Source organism: Grammomys surdaster, unplaced genomic scaffold, assembly GCF_004785775.1.
Source record: "Grammomys surdaster isolate TR1022 unplaced genomic scaffold, NIH_TR_1.0 241, whole genome shotgun sequence".
NCBI lineage: Eukaryota > Metazoa > Chordata > Mammalia > Rodentia > Muridae > Grammomys > Grammomys surdaster.
In genome coordinates this window covers 1,977,546-1,993,437 of record NW_021604686.1, presented here as the reverse complement: position 1 = coordinate 1,993,437, position 15,892 = coordinate 1,977,546, and the positions used below count along the sequence as shown (strand labels likewise).

General features: G+C 50.2%; 1 protein-coding gene across 2 annotated transcripts in view; it reads right to left on the bottom strand.

Annotated features, from left to right (window-relative positions):
* Positions 1-598: 598 nt before the first annotated feature.
* The window catches only part of Scamp2 (secretory carrier membrane protein 2), a 26,638-nt gene continuing 11,344 nt past the window's right edge, over positions 599-15,892 (bottom strand). Inside the window, exons 2-10 of one of the 2 annotated variants that reach the window (XM_028774415.1) lie at positions 12,418-12,486; positions 11,943-12,041; positions 11,298-11,426; positions 10,097-10,214; positions 8,754-8,882; positions 7,994-8,153; positions 6,664-6,765; positions 2,216-2,336; positions 599-2,002 (exon numbers count right to left, since the gene is read on the bottom strand). In XM_028774415.1, coding sequence (XP_028630248.1) covers positions 1,868-2,002; positions 2,216-2,336; positions 6,664-6,765; positions 7,994-8,153; positions 8,754-8,882; positions 10,097-10,214; positions 11,298-11,426; positions 11,943-12,041; positions 12,418-12,486 — 1,062 coding nt within the window. In that variant the 3' untranslated portion in view covers positions 599-1,867. The remainder of the gene's footprint in view (positions 2,003-2,215; positions 2,337-6,663; positions 6,766-7,993; positions 8,154-8,753; positions 8,883-10,096; positions 10,215-11,297; positions 11,427-11,942; positions 12,042-12,417; positions 12,487-15,892) is intronic. The other variant, XM_028774414.1, reaches the window with a different exon arrangement.

The window sequence follows — 15,892 nt, the reverse complement described above, 5'->3', positions numbered from 1 at the left end:
GAACTGCCAGGCAGGTTTCAGACACCGAGGCTTCAGTGGGTGTAAGTGTGTCGGGGACTACGGACGCTATCACGTGGGAACGGCATCCTAGAGACCACCCACGTAGGGGGCGGGAGGAAGAGCTCGGCTCTGCCCTTCAAGACAGGGTGAAGAGGGAGAACAGACTCCAGCAAGTTCTTCTCCGATCACTACACGTGCTCTGGCCCTTATTCATTCGTTTATTTGGTTTTGGAAGACAGGGTTTCTCTGAGTAACCCTGGCTGTCCTGGAACTTTCTTTGTAGACCAGTCTGGCCTCGGAACTCGAGATCCGACTGCCTCTGCCTCCCGAGTGCTGCGACTAACGGTGTAAGTCACCAGTGCCTGGCTAAAAACAATTTAAATGCCTTTGGAAGAGGCCAAGTTGCCATTGTCAGGGTCCTCCCTTCTGCCTTTCACTCTTGGAAAGGGTTCTTCCCTAGAGTTGAGTGGCCTGACGTCTATCACAGTTCAGCCACCAACGATCTTAATTGTCATCTCACCTATCTTAGTAGGAGGCCCTTATCCTATACTTCAGCAGGCTATAGCCCTCCCAAGTCCACCAGAGACATCAGGACCAGTGCTGTCCAAAAATCTTTTTATTTAAGCACAAAAATTGAGACATGACATATACATTTGTACACGGAGGAAAATAATACCAGAAAGTATACAAAACCCCGTTGGTGGCTGTCATTACCATTCGGTGGCTCTAGGGCTAAATGGACTGACAGCATGAGGGTAGCCTCAGGAGGGCCCCAGTTCTCAGAAGCAGGAGGCTGGCCAGCTTGGCGAGCTCTTGCGGCACTGACACAACACAGGGTCCAGGTTTCCACAGCGGCTTCCTAGGTGCCAATGCAGCGACACACCTGTGGAGCCCCCAGGACAAGTGGAAAGGGACCTAGAGTCCACTGAGGGTGCGGGAAGAACCCTCAGAAAGAAGGCTCAGCGGTCCTGCCTGCAGGACATAGTCCGGACTGATTTCCTCCAGACCACCCTAAGAGTTGTAAGAGGTGATTATTGCTGAAGATGGGTCAGGCTAAGGCAGAGGGGCAGAGTCCCTTGGGAGGAGAGAATCCACAACAAACAGGTCAGCAGACACCTACCCTCTCAGAAGACTGCCAGAGGCTGGGCAGGACTTGACTGAGGACTTGACTTGTCTTCGGTCCCTCCCCATCCCCAAGTCCCAACCAACCCCACTCACTATACATTCAGAAGTCTGAAGAGAGAGGCTAGGGAGGTCCCCAGAGGGCACAAGGTGCTATGACACCAATGTGTCGAAGCAGACACAAGGTCATCACTCTTGTGAAGAACACCTGGAGATCACCCGAAGATAATCTGGGAAACTTCTGTCTACCCACCCAGAACACAGCTCATCTAGAGTAAAGCCCTTGGGAGGCTTATGAAGCCCAAGCAGGAAAGGCAAGACACTGGAGTCTCCAGTACAGATGAAGCCGGTAGCAGGAGGAGTGGAGTCCAGGGTGCCTGTGGAAAATCCCTGGTACAGTGAGCCCAGGTTAGCCCATGATCCCAAGCACACGAGTCCATCTGTTTTCAGGCAGAGCAGTCCCTTTGCTTCTGGACAAAACCCTACCAAACCACCATTAGAAAAGGAAAGACAGCTTTGTTATTTTTTTCTTTTCCCATGTGTTAAAAAAAAAAAAGTCCTTGTCCCTTCCTCTCCTTCCCTCTTGTAGAAGAGAAAGCTGAGTACTGAGGAAGGAGGAGGGACAAGAGAAATCCCTGCCGGGTCTGTGCTGGGCGTAGCCACTGCATAAGGCACCCACAGAAAGTGCAGCTCAGAAGGCAGGTGACAGAAGAGGCCAGGGCTGAGGGAAGAAGAGTCAGGAAGACTAATTCCCCTGGAAGGTTCCTTGGGCAGCAGATGAGGCAGCACTGCGGAAGGTTCTGCTGCTGAAGATGCCCTGGGAGAACTCTTCCTGCGCCTGCTGGAAGCTGGCTCCTGTTCGGCGGTAGAAGGAGTGTACCTAGGAAAGGAGGCTGGGGTGAGAAGAGCCCAGAGCAAGCCTAGCCATCAGGGTATGGTGGCACCCGAGAGGCCAACCCTGCCTGGCTGCTCACCTGGAGCCTTGGATGGGGTATTGGGCACCTAAGTGCTTCAGGAGTAAGGAATATTTAGATGTGTGCCCAGGAGAGATGGGCATTTTACTTGTGTTCACTGTTGGCTCTGCCCTACTTACCCGCTGCAGGAGGAAGAGAGAGAGCCCGGCACAGAGGGTAAAGAAGCCAGCCACGACCATCATGATGATGGTCACAGCTAAGGGCTTCGTATTCACTGTAGACAGGGCTGCGAGCCAACCACTACAAAAGGAGAAACCAGAGGTGAGGTAAGGCTGAGACTCAGAAGTCCCCAAGAGTAGCACTTCTCCCAAATGGCTGTGTCCTGAGCACCACCTGGACATGTCCCTGCAGCACAGGGAGCCTTATGGTTCAATGACCCTCCTCTGTCAGACACCAGGCTGTGAGTGCTGACAGGCCCACACTGGTCCAACATGAGCTCTCTTGAGGTCTCAAAGGTGGGGTCACCTGAAAATCTTCTGATCCAGTGAGGTCCAGAAAGGAGATGTGGCAACTCCCTTGCCAGGAGCAGCCCAAGACTCAGTGTTTGTTGCTGACTGAGGGTGGGGACAGGGAAGACTTGGATCTCATAGAGGACTCTGGGGAGAGGAGCACTAGCCAGCCTGTTGCCTCTGCCTTTGTGTTTCTGTCATCCCCAGAGCCTGTCAGGGGCAGCCCTGCTTATACACTGAAGACCTAAAATCAGCCATAGGCCTAAAAACAGCAATAGGCCTGACATACATGCCTGCTAACACAAAGTCTTGGGTCTCTGTGGAAAAACACTGAAACAGATGCCTAGAAGCTATTGTAAACAAACAGCTTTGGTGGAAAATTGCCAGGCTAAATAGTTATAGACCTTGTAGATAGGTAACCTTGGTGTATAGTACCAACTTAGATAAGGACAAGTGAATCATAGTCAAGAGTCATAGTGATCTATCCCCTGAACCTTCATCCAGCTGATACTGTTCTGGAAGATATCTGTACTCCCCCTGAACACCTACGCTCCTGCGTCATCCCCTTCCCCACATCCTGCCTTTTTTGTGTATATAACCACTGTGTGAAAAAGTAAAACTTGCTATTTGATCAGACTATAGACAGATCGCCATTTTTGCATTCGCCTGTTTTCCCCCATCTTCTCTTTCAGGTGACCTTCCCAGACCCCTGTTTAATGCCCTGCTAGACATTTTCCTTGGCTGTAAAGGGACTATTCTCATGGTACCTGACTTCAAAACTTACAACAAAGCTACAGTGATCAAAGCAGTGTGGGAATAGCAGGAAGAACAATGCCATAGGCTTCAGAGTCCAGATGTACATATTTTAAAAATTATTTTCTGGAGATTAGAGAGATGGCTCAGTGGCTAAGAGCACTGACTGCTCTTCCAGAGGTCCTGAGTTCAATTCCCAGCCACCACACAGTGGCTCACAACCCTCTGTAATGGGATCTGGTGCCCTCTTCTGGTGTGTCTGAAGACGGCTACAGTGTACTCGTATCAATAAATAAATAATTCTAAAAAGAAAAAGATTTTTCAATTTTTGTCTGTGCATTGTTGTGTCTGTGTGAGAGTGTCAGATTCCCTGGAACTGGAGCTACAGACAGTTGTGAGGTGATATGTGGGTAGTGGGAATTGAACCTGGGTCCTCTGGTATAGCAGCCAGTGCTCTTAACCACCAAGTCATTTCTCCAGGAGCCCCCAATCTATTTTTTAGGGTCCTGAAACCGAGGGGACAGTGAGATGGTTCAGTGGGTACTTGATGCCAAGCTTGAGAGTAGAGTCAGATACTCAGGACCCACATGGTGGAGGAGAAGAACTTATCCTTGGGCCTTCACATCCATGTCCTGGTATGCATGTCATGTCCCCACAACCCCCAGATAAATAAAAGGAATAAAAAAAAACGTTAACACCCTAAAGGGTAACTGATGGTCTCTTTACAAATGGTACCAGGACAACTGATCCTTACTTCAATCATACATGAAGATGAACTCAAAGTAGGGCAAAGATTAATTGCAAGAGCTATAAAACTCTTTGAAAGGCTAGGCATGCTGGCACGGAGCTTTAGTCCCAGTACTCGGGAGGCAGAGGCAGGAGAATGTAAGTCAACAACAGCCAGGTCTACATAGTAACCAGAACAGCAAGGACCATAGAGAGATTCAGTCTCAAAACAACAAACTCGTAGAAGAAAAACAGGAAATAATTTTCATGACTGAAGTGTGACACCAAAAGTACAAGCAGCAAAGACCACTGCAGCGGTGGGAAAACCTGAATTCGACCCACAGAACCCACACGGTGGGAGCAGAGTGCTGGGTCTCACATGGGGGGGTCCCTGCTCGCAGGTACACGCACACTAAATAAAGGTAAAAATTTTAAAACCTTTTGTGTCTTAAAGTGGCTTATACCTGCAATTTTAGCAACTGGAGGTTGAAACCTCAAATCTCAACCTCTGGTTCCACACAGAGGTGTACAGGTGACCCTACATGAACATGCATGCACACATGGGCATACACATACACACAGAGTGAAAAGAAAATGGACACAGAAGGACTATGGGAAGGCAAGAACAGGCAGGAACCAGCAGAGCTCACTCAATCCAAGGCAGTGAAGGCAGGGTCAGGACCAAATCTCAAATCTTAGATTCTTAGTCCAGAGGTGAAATATTAATTGTAGCATGCCCCACCCCACGCCACGTATTTGTTTGCTGTAAGCCACTGTCTTACTATGTAACCCTAGCTAGGCTAGATCTTTTTATATAGACCAGGGTGACCTCGAACTCAGAGATCCACCTACCTGTGCCCGCCTGAGTGCTGGGATTAAATGCGTGTGTCCCCATGCTCAGCTCATTTGGTTTTTGAGACTCCATTCTCCAGGCTGGCCCAGAACTTACATAGCCCAGGCTGACCTTAAACTTCCCATCATCCTGCCTCATCTCCCAAGTGCTGGGATTACAGACACAGACACTCACACTTGGCCAACCTGGCTTTGCTAACAGCATCTAGCTTAAAGTAATAATGAAACTGGATCATCCACCAAAAGGGTCAGGATTAGAACACAGGATAAGGCAGCAGGGTGGCAGTGTCCTCAGGCTCGGAGTGCCAGTGCGGATGGCCAGTCCTCCCCTCACACTCTGGACTTGCTAACCACTGTGAGGAGGGGATAAAGTAGTGCCTCCCTCCCAGGATCCTGCCCTCAGCCCCATGCCAATGCAACCTTTTCCCAATGTTCCCTGTGCACTGGTGTAGAAAGGAAAACACCAGCCATCAGCCTTTCTTTTGGAAATTAATTGTGAGCTGAGGACTGAGGTAGCCAGGAAATCCAGAATAGCAAGGCACCTCTCCAGGGAGGCAGACAACATCTTCTGCAGTCACACAGCCCTGAGAGAAAAAGGAAGACGGGAGCTGAGGGGAGACAAGCCTAGCTTGCACAAGGCCTTGGATCCCATTCCAAGCTCTACATAAAACAACAGGTACAGCCCAGAGGCAGAACGACAAGAAGTTCAAGGTCATTTTTGGACTACATAGTGAGTCTGAGAGATGTGAGGTGTAACTTAGGGGCTTCAAAGGCCAGGGATCCATCAGCTTCTCAGAGGATGCTCTAAGAGAAAAGCAAGAACTTTTCAGACAGTGCCAGACACAACCCTAAAGGCCTAACCCAAACTAGAAAGGTGGCTCAAACTTGAAATCTAAGCTCTTTGGAGGCCAGCAGGAGAATTACCATGAATTGGAAGCCACTCTGGCCTATAGAGCAAGTCCCAGGCCAGAGTGAGAGATATGCTGTCATCTACACCCCTAGAACAAAGATGACAAGGAAAGACAACTATTTTGGTAAAATAACGGAAAGCTGGGCTGTGGCTCAGGGACAGAGTATTTCCTAACATGTGCAAAAATTTGGGTCTGACCCCTAGGACCTCCAAAGGAAAAACTGACCAGGAAAAAGGTGTTGCCGTTTCCATGGAGATTAAAACACTCTATCCTACTATAAAACAATTCAAAATAGCTTCAGGAAGTCCTTGAAACTGACCAGATTCACTAAGCCCCCTCCTGCCAGAGAAAGTAATAAAAGCTGAGATTTCCCCTCTGATGGAGGAGGCTAACCTGAAATAATGCTCTCAGACAAGCTGACCTGCAAGGAAGACTCAAGACCACACCAGCTGCCAGGGAGAGCTTTAGACCAGAGAGTCATCTGAAAAGGACACTTTCCAAGCTGCTGAGCTGCCTTCAGGCTGAGCAGTAAGCCTGAAGTACCCAGCTTTGTAAGCTGTCACCCATGCTGAGATGGACTTTGGTGACACAGCTGTCATTTTCTGCTCCTGTAAGTTACCCCCACTCATATCCTTGTAAGAGAACCCCAATAAAACTCAACGGTTCACCAAGGTGGACTTTGGTCTGTCTTGGGTTCCCTGTCTGGGCTGAGTGGATGTATATTGCATCTCCCCAGGAAGAGTTTCAACACACAACCCTTGTAAGAGAACCCAAGCAGACAGTAGTGTATCCGCCGCCCTTTCTCCACCGTGGTCCACATGGGCTCTCCAGGAGCTAGGTAATGGCGAGGATGCTGAACCTCAGCTCAGGTCTTACCTGGTCCCCAAGTTAGGCAAACCAATCAACTGGATGAAGTAGATCCCTATTTGACAAAAAAATACAAAAAAGAACACGAAGAAGCTGAAAGAGTTGTCAGACCTGTGGAGAGAGAAAGAGGTAGATTGTGAGAGGGCTTGGGGCCAATAAGACAGCTCAGTAGGGAAAGGTACTTGCTACCAAGCATGATGCTTGGTTTAATCCTGAGGAAAGAACTCTCAAAAGTTGTCCTTTGGCCGGGCGGTGGTGGCGCACGCCTTTAATCCCAGCACTTGGGAGGCAGAGGCAGGCGGATTTCTGAGTTTGAGAGTTCGAGGCTAGCCTGGTCTACAGAGTGAGTTCCAGGACAGCCAGAGCTATACAGAGAAACCCTGTCTCGAAAACAAACAAACAAACAAACAAACAAACAAAAGTTGTCCTTTGACAGACTCAGGTGCACTGTGGCACCATGTACACACACACACACACACACACACACACACACACACACACAGAGAGACACACACACTGTAAACTTGGGTGCGAGAAAAGATATCTGTGGAGTAGCAAACTGGTTAAGACTCCTCACCACTGCTGTGCGGTTTTCTTAGTTACATACAAGGGTCTCATGTAGCCCAGGCTGGCCTCTAATTCCCTATATAACCTTGAATTTCTGACCCTCCTGTCTGCATCTCCCAGGTGCTGGGCCTGTAGTTCCATGTCACCACTCTCAGTTTTACGTGGCGCTTTAATAGAGCCCAGGCTTGCCCTTGGTAGGCAAGCACTCTACCGACACAGCTTCGTCCCTGGCCTTGCCCACTGCATCTCTGAGAACCAGAATCCAGAATCCAGGCTCTGCCTTCCTGAATACTCCTGGCTCTGCTTTCCTAAAAGCACGAAGAATGAAGTATAATTCCAAATCCCCTTGCTCACAGGAGCAAGCTTACATATTGACCACAGATGTCTGCGATCGTACAGATGAACCACAGACAGTGTATGGCTGACATCCACAGGGCAGCACCTCACCCCTCAGCAGGGTACTCCCTCTTCACAGAAACTGAATCCCGGCCCGCCAGCTAGCCTGCCAAAGAAGAGTGCAAGAGCAGGCGAGGCTCCCAGTCCCCTCTCATCCCATGTTCATCCATGGACAGGCCTCTAGCAAACTTTACCTACAGGCTAGGCTGAGGCAAACTGCTCTTAATTTGTCTGCTCTGACTGAGAAGAGGAAGGCAATCCCCTAATCCCCTACCACGCTATTCTGAACTAGGACTGTGATGGGAGCAGAACATGGGTCTATCAGCTACTCCTGGGATGCCAGCCAGACCCTCACCGCTGTGCTAGCTCCACTCACCTGAAAGCCTTGTAGATGGGTCGGTACCAACAAAGGAAGGCACAGGGAGTGAAGATCAGAAACCAAAGGATGGAGAGGCCAAAGGCTGTTCCATTAGCTGCGTCACTTGTGAACCAGGCCAGGCACGCAAGCAGGTTTAGAAACAGAGTCACTGAGTGCACTAGAAAGGGGCAAGGAGAGAAAAGTGGCTTGATCCAAGGTGGCTGGAGGACTGGCTGCCCACAGAGCAAGCTACTCCTTAGGAAAGGCCGTGCTATGAAGAAGGCTGCAAACATGATGGGGACTTCAGTCTATACCAAGGGAAGGTTAGCTTCCAGATCCTTGTTCTCTGGGACCTCACACCAGGGACCAAGTTTTCTCAAGAGGTGACAAGGACACCTAGGTTTCAGGGATAGGCATGATGAGGTGCAGACCTAGGGCTGATCCTTGGGGAATGAAATAACTCTTTCTCAATGGCCCACAATGGAGCTGCAGTCTTTCCTCACTGCTAGGAACCTAGAGGCCTGTGGGGAGCCAGGTTGGGTCTTTGAGGAGGGTGAGCTCTACAGGAACACAGAAGTCTCTGGCTAGACCCTTTTCCTTTTCAAAGTAGTCTAGCTGGCCCTTTTGAGCAGGTTCCCAGATAGGACATAAAGAACCTCCCCAGGCTAGCCCAAACACTGGGAAGAATGGAGTCTGTAAGAGATCTTGACCCCAGCGAGCAAGGCCCAACAACGAACCCAGGGATCTTAAGACACTGCCAGTGCACCCTGGAACTCACGCATCCAGAGATAGTAAAGCATCTTGCATATCCGCTGGTAGTCAGCCGGGATCTCTGTGGAGAAGTCCTGATAGAAGCAGGGTTTCACAGGGAACCATGACGGAAGTGGCGGCCAGTTGTTGTCTCTCACTGTGTTAAAGAGGGTTCAGTCTCATCAGTGACACGGAAGAAAGCACACAGCCACCTCGTTTATAGGCAAAACAGAGCTTGCAGAGGTGTCCCTACAAGCAGAGTTCTGAAGTTTCAGGGGGACTTCAAGGAACAGGAAGTGAGATCAAGAGGAACCCAGAGAGATACCCACGAGTTTGCTCCAAGATGATGAGGCCCAGCTACACTGGGCAATAGAGGGAGCTAAATGTCCTAAGTGATATGTTTGTTTCTTTCAAGACTGTGAGGTAGCCCTGACTATCCTTGAAGTAGACCAGGCTGGCATTGAACTCACAGGAATCTGCCTGCTTCTACCCCTTGAGTGCTGGGATCAAAGGTGTGAGCTAGCATACTGGCTTAAAAAAAGCATGGTTATTGGTGACCAGCTCATAAGCATGTAAAAGTCTTGGGGAGTTTAACTGCACCCTCTTGCAAAAGTAATGTCCCGGCTGGGCTTGCGGGGAGAAGGAGACTCATCTACATATCCGCCACCCCTACCCTAAGTTCTATGCAATTCTGTCTTAGTTGTACATGGCCTTGGCGAGCCGCTAGACTATATACATGAGAGTTCCATGTATGCCACTACGGGGAAGTCTTCGTCCCTGCTGGGTAAGACTTTTCAGGGACAGCCTGTTGGAGAGGAGCACTGTCCTGTAGCTAACCTCTCACCCACACTCTGTAACAAGGAACCAGTAAACTCGCTGGTTCTACAGAGTAAACTTCGGTGGAATTGTGCCTTAGCTTGTCACTGGGACCTTGTTTACGTCCCCTTCTGGAAAGGAATTTTAGCAACAACACAGAACTGTGGGCCCAGGGAATCAAAGAAATTCAGAACTAGGAAGGAACACAGAAATAACTTATCTGTCAGGCCCACTCTGCTGATCTTTTAACTTCTGCCTTACTTCTTTCTACCCCAGAACCAGCACCCACCCTCCCTCCCTCCCTTCCTCCCTCCCTTCTTCCCTTTCTTTTTTTCAGATATAGTCTTACTATATTACAACCTTGGCTGGCCTGGAACATGGAGCAATCCTTCTACCTCTGCCTCCACTGTGCTAGGGTTACAGATATTGTCACTATGCTAAGCTCACCAAACCAACATGCTTCCAAAATCAAAAGGTTTGCAAGATCCCCCATGAAGGTGGTTCAGAGTACCCCTTGTGCCAGGTAGAGCAGGCTAGACCCCGATAGTCTGTTACCATGCAAATTTGCCGCAGTGTTCTGCAACTCTCGCTCCTTGCGTTCCAGCTCAGCAGCTTTCCTGTCTAATTCTTCCTGCTGCCGAAGCAGGCCTGCCTGGGCTGCAGCTGCCACAGCCTAGAGAGAACAGGGGCAGGGAACAGCCAGCAATGAGAAAGGGACGATGTGAGCCCAGGCAGGCCAGCAGAGGCACTTCACCCAGGCAGGAAGAGCTAGCAGGTGGTCGAGGCAGTCCTGCCCAATAGAGTCTTGGGCATTAAGGAATACCATGAGAGTGCCTACGTGAACCAACGCCCACTACCCTTCTACCACCTTTGACCCCTTAGTCCTTCCAGGGCTCTCCACTCCACCCCCACCTCCCATGGCTCATCCAGTCTCCCATAGTGGAGTCTAGTCTACACTGAATTGTATTGTCCTTTGGTAAAAACACAGGAGCCCAACCTGAAGCCAGATATCCAGAGACTTGAAGCTACAGGGAAGAGCCTGAGTGTGTGTCCGAAGTGGAACCAACACTAGGCTGCCAGCAGGAAGCACAGAGGGAGGATGTGAGGCAGGCCACAAGCACCAGAGCCCCAGGGAGCCACACCAGTGTAGCCTCCCTCCCCGCTCTGCCCGGGGAGCTGCCTCCCAGGCCCACCTGAACAGTGTCTGGCCACACTCTGGGGACAGTCTAAGATGTGTGGCCCTTCTCTGCCTGACCTCCATGACACGCAGAGGTCAAGCCTTATCACCTCTGCAGAGGAGCAGAGCCTGTCAACAGCAGTTCAGGGACTCTCGGGGAGGCTGCGCAGAGCTGGCCTCAGGGCCCTTGCCACTGCTACTGTCACTGTTTGGCCCCATCTTCCTCCTGAAGAATGAGACTATGGTCTTCTTTGGAGTTACAGGAGTGGCCATCTCACAGGATGACAACTAGGCATGTGTATACACACGCACGCATTTCAGCAAAGCAGTTCTCCAGAGAGTGAAGTTTGTCTCCCCCGGAGGTGAACTTCAGACACTGGGATTAGAACTGGGCCTAGCCTCATCTCCCTGGGCTGTCTGTGGAACAGAGGCAGGGTCTCTGCATCCCGTCACCACTCGCTGAACAAGATGTTACCCCGCACACAGGGAGTGTCTCACCTCACAGGGTTCTAGGACGCAGCCTGGGCAGGCTCCGGGTGCCCAGCCCACCCTCATCCTGCTCCTCTACGCTGGGCCTACCTTCGGAAGCTTGCGTATGTAGCTGTCCCTGGGAACACTATTTCTTCCTAGTAGCATCTGCCTCTCTGAGGGCTCGCCCGCTGCCAGGAATCGGGCAGGCAGAAACTTGCTGGCCTGTCTAAGCAGGAGCTGCAATACACAACTCCACTGTGGGCCATGCTCACCAAGGCAATGAGAAGCCTGGGGTCAGGGCGCTGGGAGGGTGACAGAGGTCAGTATTAGGCACAAGCAGACAAGGTTCACCAGTGAAGGGACTAAGGCAAAAAGGACAGAAGGCAGGAATAGCTGAGGTTTAAAAAGAGAGGGGCCAGGGATGTAGCTTGGTGACAGAGCATTTATAAAGCCCTGGACATCATTTGTAGTACCACAAATGAAAAAATAGACAGAGTCTGTGCCCTGAGAAGGACCTGGAGTGGTGCAACAGGACAGGTGTTCTCTGTAGACACTAGGGGTCCCAGCCTGGTGAGTGGATCCCTTTGAGGTGGGGGGTGGGTGGGAGGAGAGGGGCTGTAGTGTGGCTCCAAAGAATCTTACAAGAAGCCTCAGGGATAAAGACCCTTTCCCTGCCCCCAACCCTAAGGGTTCAACTCTGGACCTGGGTGATTCCCACTTGCACGGAGAGGCCAAAGGGCTCCTGACCAGTACCTGGGGCGTTGGCTGTGCTGGCTCCACCGAGGGCTGGAGAACTGCTGGCTGGGAGGGCCCAGGAGCTTGTGCGACAGGAACTGTTGTCGCTGCATTTGTCTGAGTGGGGAAAAGAAAAGAAATGAGTGGGTTCCACTTGTAGCAAACCCACGGCGAGGACGGGGTTCTCCTCTGCAATGTGACCTCTAACCCGCAGCCCTGGCCTTGCTAGGTACCAGGCATTGCCCTGTACCGTCCTGGAAGAGAGAGGCCCAGGTCTCAGAGTCCATAGAACTTCAGCCACTTAGGAGACATCTTCATTCTTAACTTACCACAAGTCCACTTTAGGACTACTGTCCCTCTGAGGACAGTAACTCTCCAGAGCTGTTCTTCCCCTGCCACGTTCCTTGCTCCAGACACCCTGGCACCTCCCGCTAACACACATGCCACCATCTCCCAGAAGACTATGTGACTTAGAAAGGACATAGTCACCAACCTCTGAGAAGGGATTGAACTCAGCCAGGCCACTCTGAGAAGCACTGGTCAGCTGGGTCACAGAGGGATCCTGGGAAGAAGAAAAGAAGACATTAGACACTGACGAGAGGAAGCAGCCCTGACCAGGGGCCACCAAGTAATCCAGTGTCCCAGACATCTGGGGTTCTGGTCTGCCCTGCAACAAAGTCTCTTCATCCGAATCCCTTCACCTTTTCTGGAAACAGCCCCACACAGGCTCTCTCCATGCCAGATTCAGAGAGGGCCACAGCATTTAACCCGGGTAGGTTTTTTCCCACTTGGGTGGGGAGGGGTAAAATGGGTGGAGACAGAGACCTTCCTGTACTATTTATTTTTTATTGCTGTTTTCTGGTGCTGGAGATGGAACCCAGGGCCTTGTACTTGTAAGGTTCAACCACTGATCTAAGTTCCCAAACCCGTTTTATTTCTTAGTCTACAGAAAGCAGTCTATTCCTCTTGCTCTTTAGAGGACAGTTAAAGGTTCTGGAATGGAAACATGCTACTGGCTGCCTGCACTGATTATTAAATCAGGCACACTTGTAGGAGGGAGAAGGTCTCAGATGAAAAACCAGAAAAATGTTTCCTTTTCTTTTCTTCCTTTTTTTAAAAAAATTAGTTACTTAGTTTATGTATGTGTGTACACTGTAGCTGTCTTCAGACACAGAAGAGGGCATCAGATCCCATTACAGATGGTTGTGAGCCACCATGTGGTTGCTGAGGATTGAACTCGGGTCCTCTGGAAGAGCAGTTGGTGCCCTTGACTGCTGAGCCATCTCTCCAGTCCCTCTTCTTTTCTTTCTTAAAAAAATAAAATAAGAAATTCTAAACCTGGCATAGGGGTGCACACCTTTAATCCCTGTATTTAGGAGGCAGAGGCAGATAGAGCTCTTAATTCCAGGCTGGCCTGGTCTACAAAGAGAGTTCCAGGACAGAGGACTGCATGGAGAAACCCTGAGGGGGAGGGGAAGAATGAAACAAAATTCTTTATAGTTAGTGTGGCAGCTTGTCTGTAGTCTTAGCAGTCTGAAGGCTGAGGCAGAAGGATCAGGATCCAAAGAGTTCTAGGCCAGCCTCAGCTTACATACAAATTCCTGGCCAGCCTGAGCTATGAAATAAGATGAGATCCTGTCTCAAAAAAACAAAACAAAACCAGAAACGGGCATCATCAGCAGAACATTGTCTGTCCTGTGTTTCTAGCCTTCTGCTTCCACCCTCCTTTTTGCTTAAGTGGCTCTTTTGGTGACGAGGGCAGTTCATCCTGCCTGTCCTATAGTAGGCAGCCTCCCCGCTTCCTGATCATGGTTAAGGGCTTCAGGGTCTTCCCGTAGAGCCATGCAGGAACTCTGGGAGAACAGCTGTGAGAGGCCAGACTGCCCCGGCTGAGTCTACAGTTCATTCCCAGACATGCATTTTTTGTTTTGTTTTTCCTGACAGAGTTTTATATACTTCAGGTCAGCCTCACACTGAAAAGACCAGGATGGCCTTGACCATGATCCTCATGATCCCACTTCCCAAATGCTGGGATTTCAAGTGTATACGGCCACACCTTGCTCTTCAGACCCTAAATAGGGTGTCAGTGTCACAGCCACTCGGAGAGCGAACTGCTCAGTTCACAGGTGTAGAAAAGACACTGGTCATGACGACGTACCTTATCTGAGACTGGAAGGTGGGAGCTGGCTTCCTATTCTGAAACTTAGCAGAGTATCAGTTTCCCATGTGTTCTCTGGCTTTCCTATACAGCAGTTCTGTCTTTCCACTGGGACCACCAGCTCCTCGAGTCAGAGTGTGCTTGACTGCCCTAGGGCAGCACCCAGAGTGGAGCAGAAACTGGGTCTTTAGACAGCCTCATCTTAGGGATGCTGTACCTCCTTCCAGCCTCCACCACCAGACTGTGTCCTGACTGCTGGACAGCCACCTCTGCTTCGGCAAACTCAGGCAAAGTGACAAAGTGAGGTTCTGGGGTCACCCAAAGACATGGGGATTGGTCCTAACAGTCTTCTCTCAGAACCAGCTGGCCTGTAGGGGGGCCCAGAGTCTGCTCCCTTTCAAAGGCAGCAGATACCTGCTAGTGAAAGCAAGCCCAGGTCACTGAAATCAGACCCACCAGCCAAGGAACTGCCTACTAGTCTGTCACCACAGGGCATAGGACCCAGGAGACAGCTCAGGTAGCAGTTTCAGGAGCTGGTATATACACACCTGGCTTAGGTGTACATGTTAATAGGCAGCTTAAAGCTCAAGGCAAGATGACATTTTTATGACAATAACAGTCAGGTGAGGGGCTGGAGAGATGGCTCAGCAGAAGAGCACTGACTGCATTTCCGGAGGTCCTGAGTTCAATTCCCAGCAATCACATGGTGCCTCACAGCCATCTGTAATTGGGATCTGATGCCCTCTTCTGGTGTGTCTGAAGAGAGCCACAGTGTTACTCACATACATTAAATAAATAAATAAATAAATAAATAAATAAATAAAAAATAAATCTTTAAAAAAAACCAGTCTGGTGGCAGATTCTTAAGGTAGAATGAGGTGACAGAGATGTGGCTATCCTGTCCAGATGATTCTCCCTGCTCCCCCTCTTTTCCAATGACTGCAGAGTCTGGACCGGGAACCCTAACCAGGCCCACCTTAAAAGGCCTGCTCATACTTGTGAGAGTGCCCTGAAGCTGGGGGCATCTAGGCCTGGCCGTTCTTCAGGCCCTTTGGGATTTGGTGAGAGGCTCAGGGCAGAGCATCATATCAGGGAAGGTTTGAGAGCAAACGCCACACTAGTGCTTCTTTCTCTTAACGCACTTAGAACAACAGTGGCCTGAGAACTTGGAGGCGCCTTGCCTGGGACCAGAAGGACCCTGTGACATGTGGGTCTTTCTGTAAGGAGACCTGGACTCTCCCTAGAAGCTGTAGGCAGCTTCAAGAGAGGCTGAGACCAGGTGAAGACAGGGAAGGAGGGAGCGAGGGAGGACCAAGGGAAGGTGACATTTTGAGCACCTTCTGTGTGCCAGGTTCAGCACATATTGACAGTACTGTGAGTTCTATTCACCCAAACTGGATCACTGTGTCTTATCACCAGCAGGTTCTATCAGCCTTTCTCAACTTGCTTTAATATCTTCTTTTTATTTATTTATTTTTGAGAAACTCCATATCACAAGATTCCACTATCTAAAGACACCCGCCCCCCCCACACACACACACACATACACACACACTCTTAAACAAGAGTCCCTCTGTGTAGCTCAGGCTATCCTGAAACGTGGTATTGTTTTCCAGTCTGTTTGTGAACTCAAACCTCCTGCTATGGCCTCTCCAGAGATGAGATTAGAGGTCTGTGCAACCAGGACCAATTCTGTGGTGCCTGAGCTTCTCTCCTTTGTGTCTAGAATGTCTTGGTGGGCTGACAAGATGGCTCAGTGCTAAAGGTGCTTGTCACCAAGTCTGAGGTGCTTGTCACCAAGTCTGAGGTG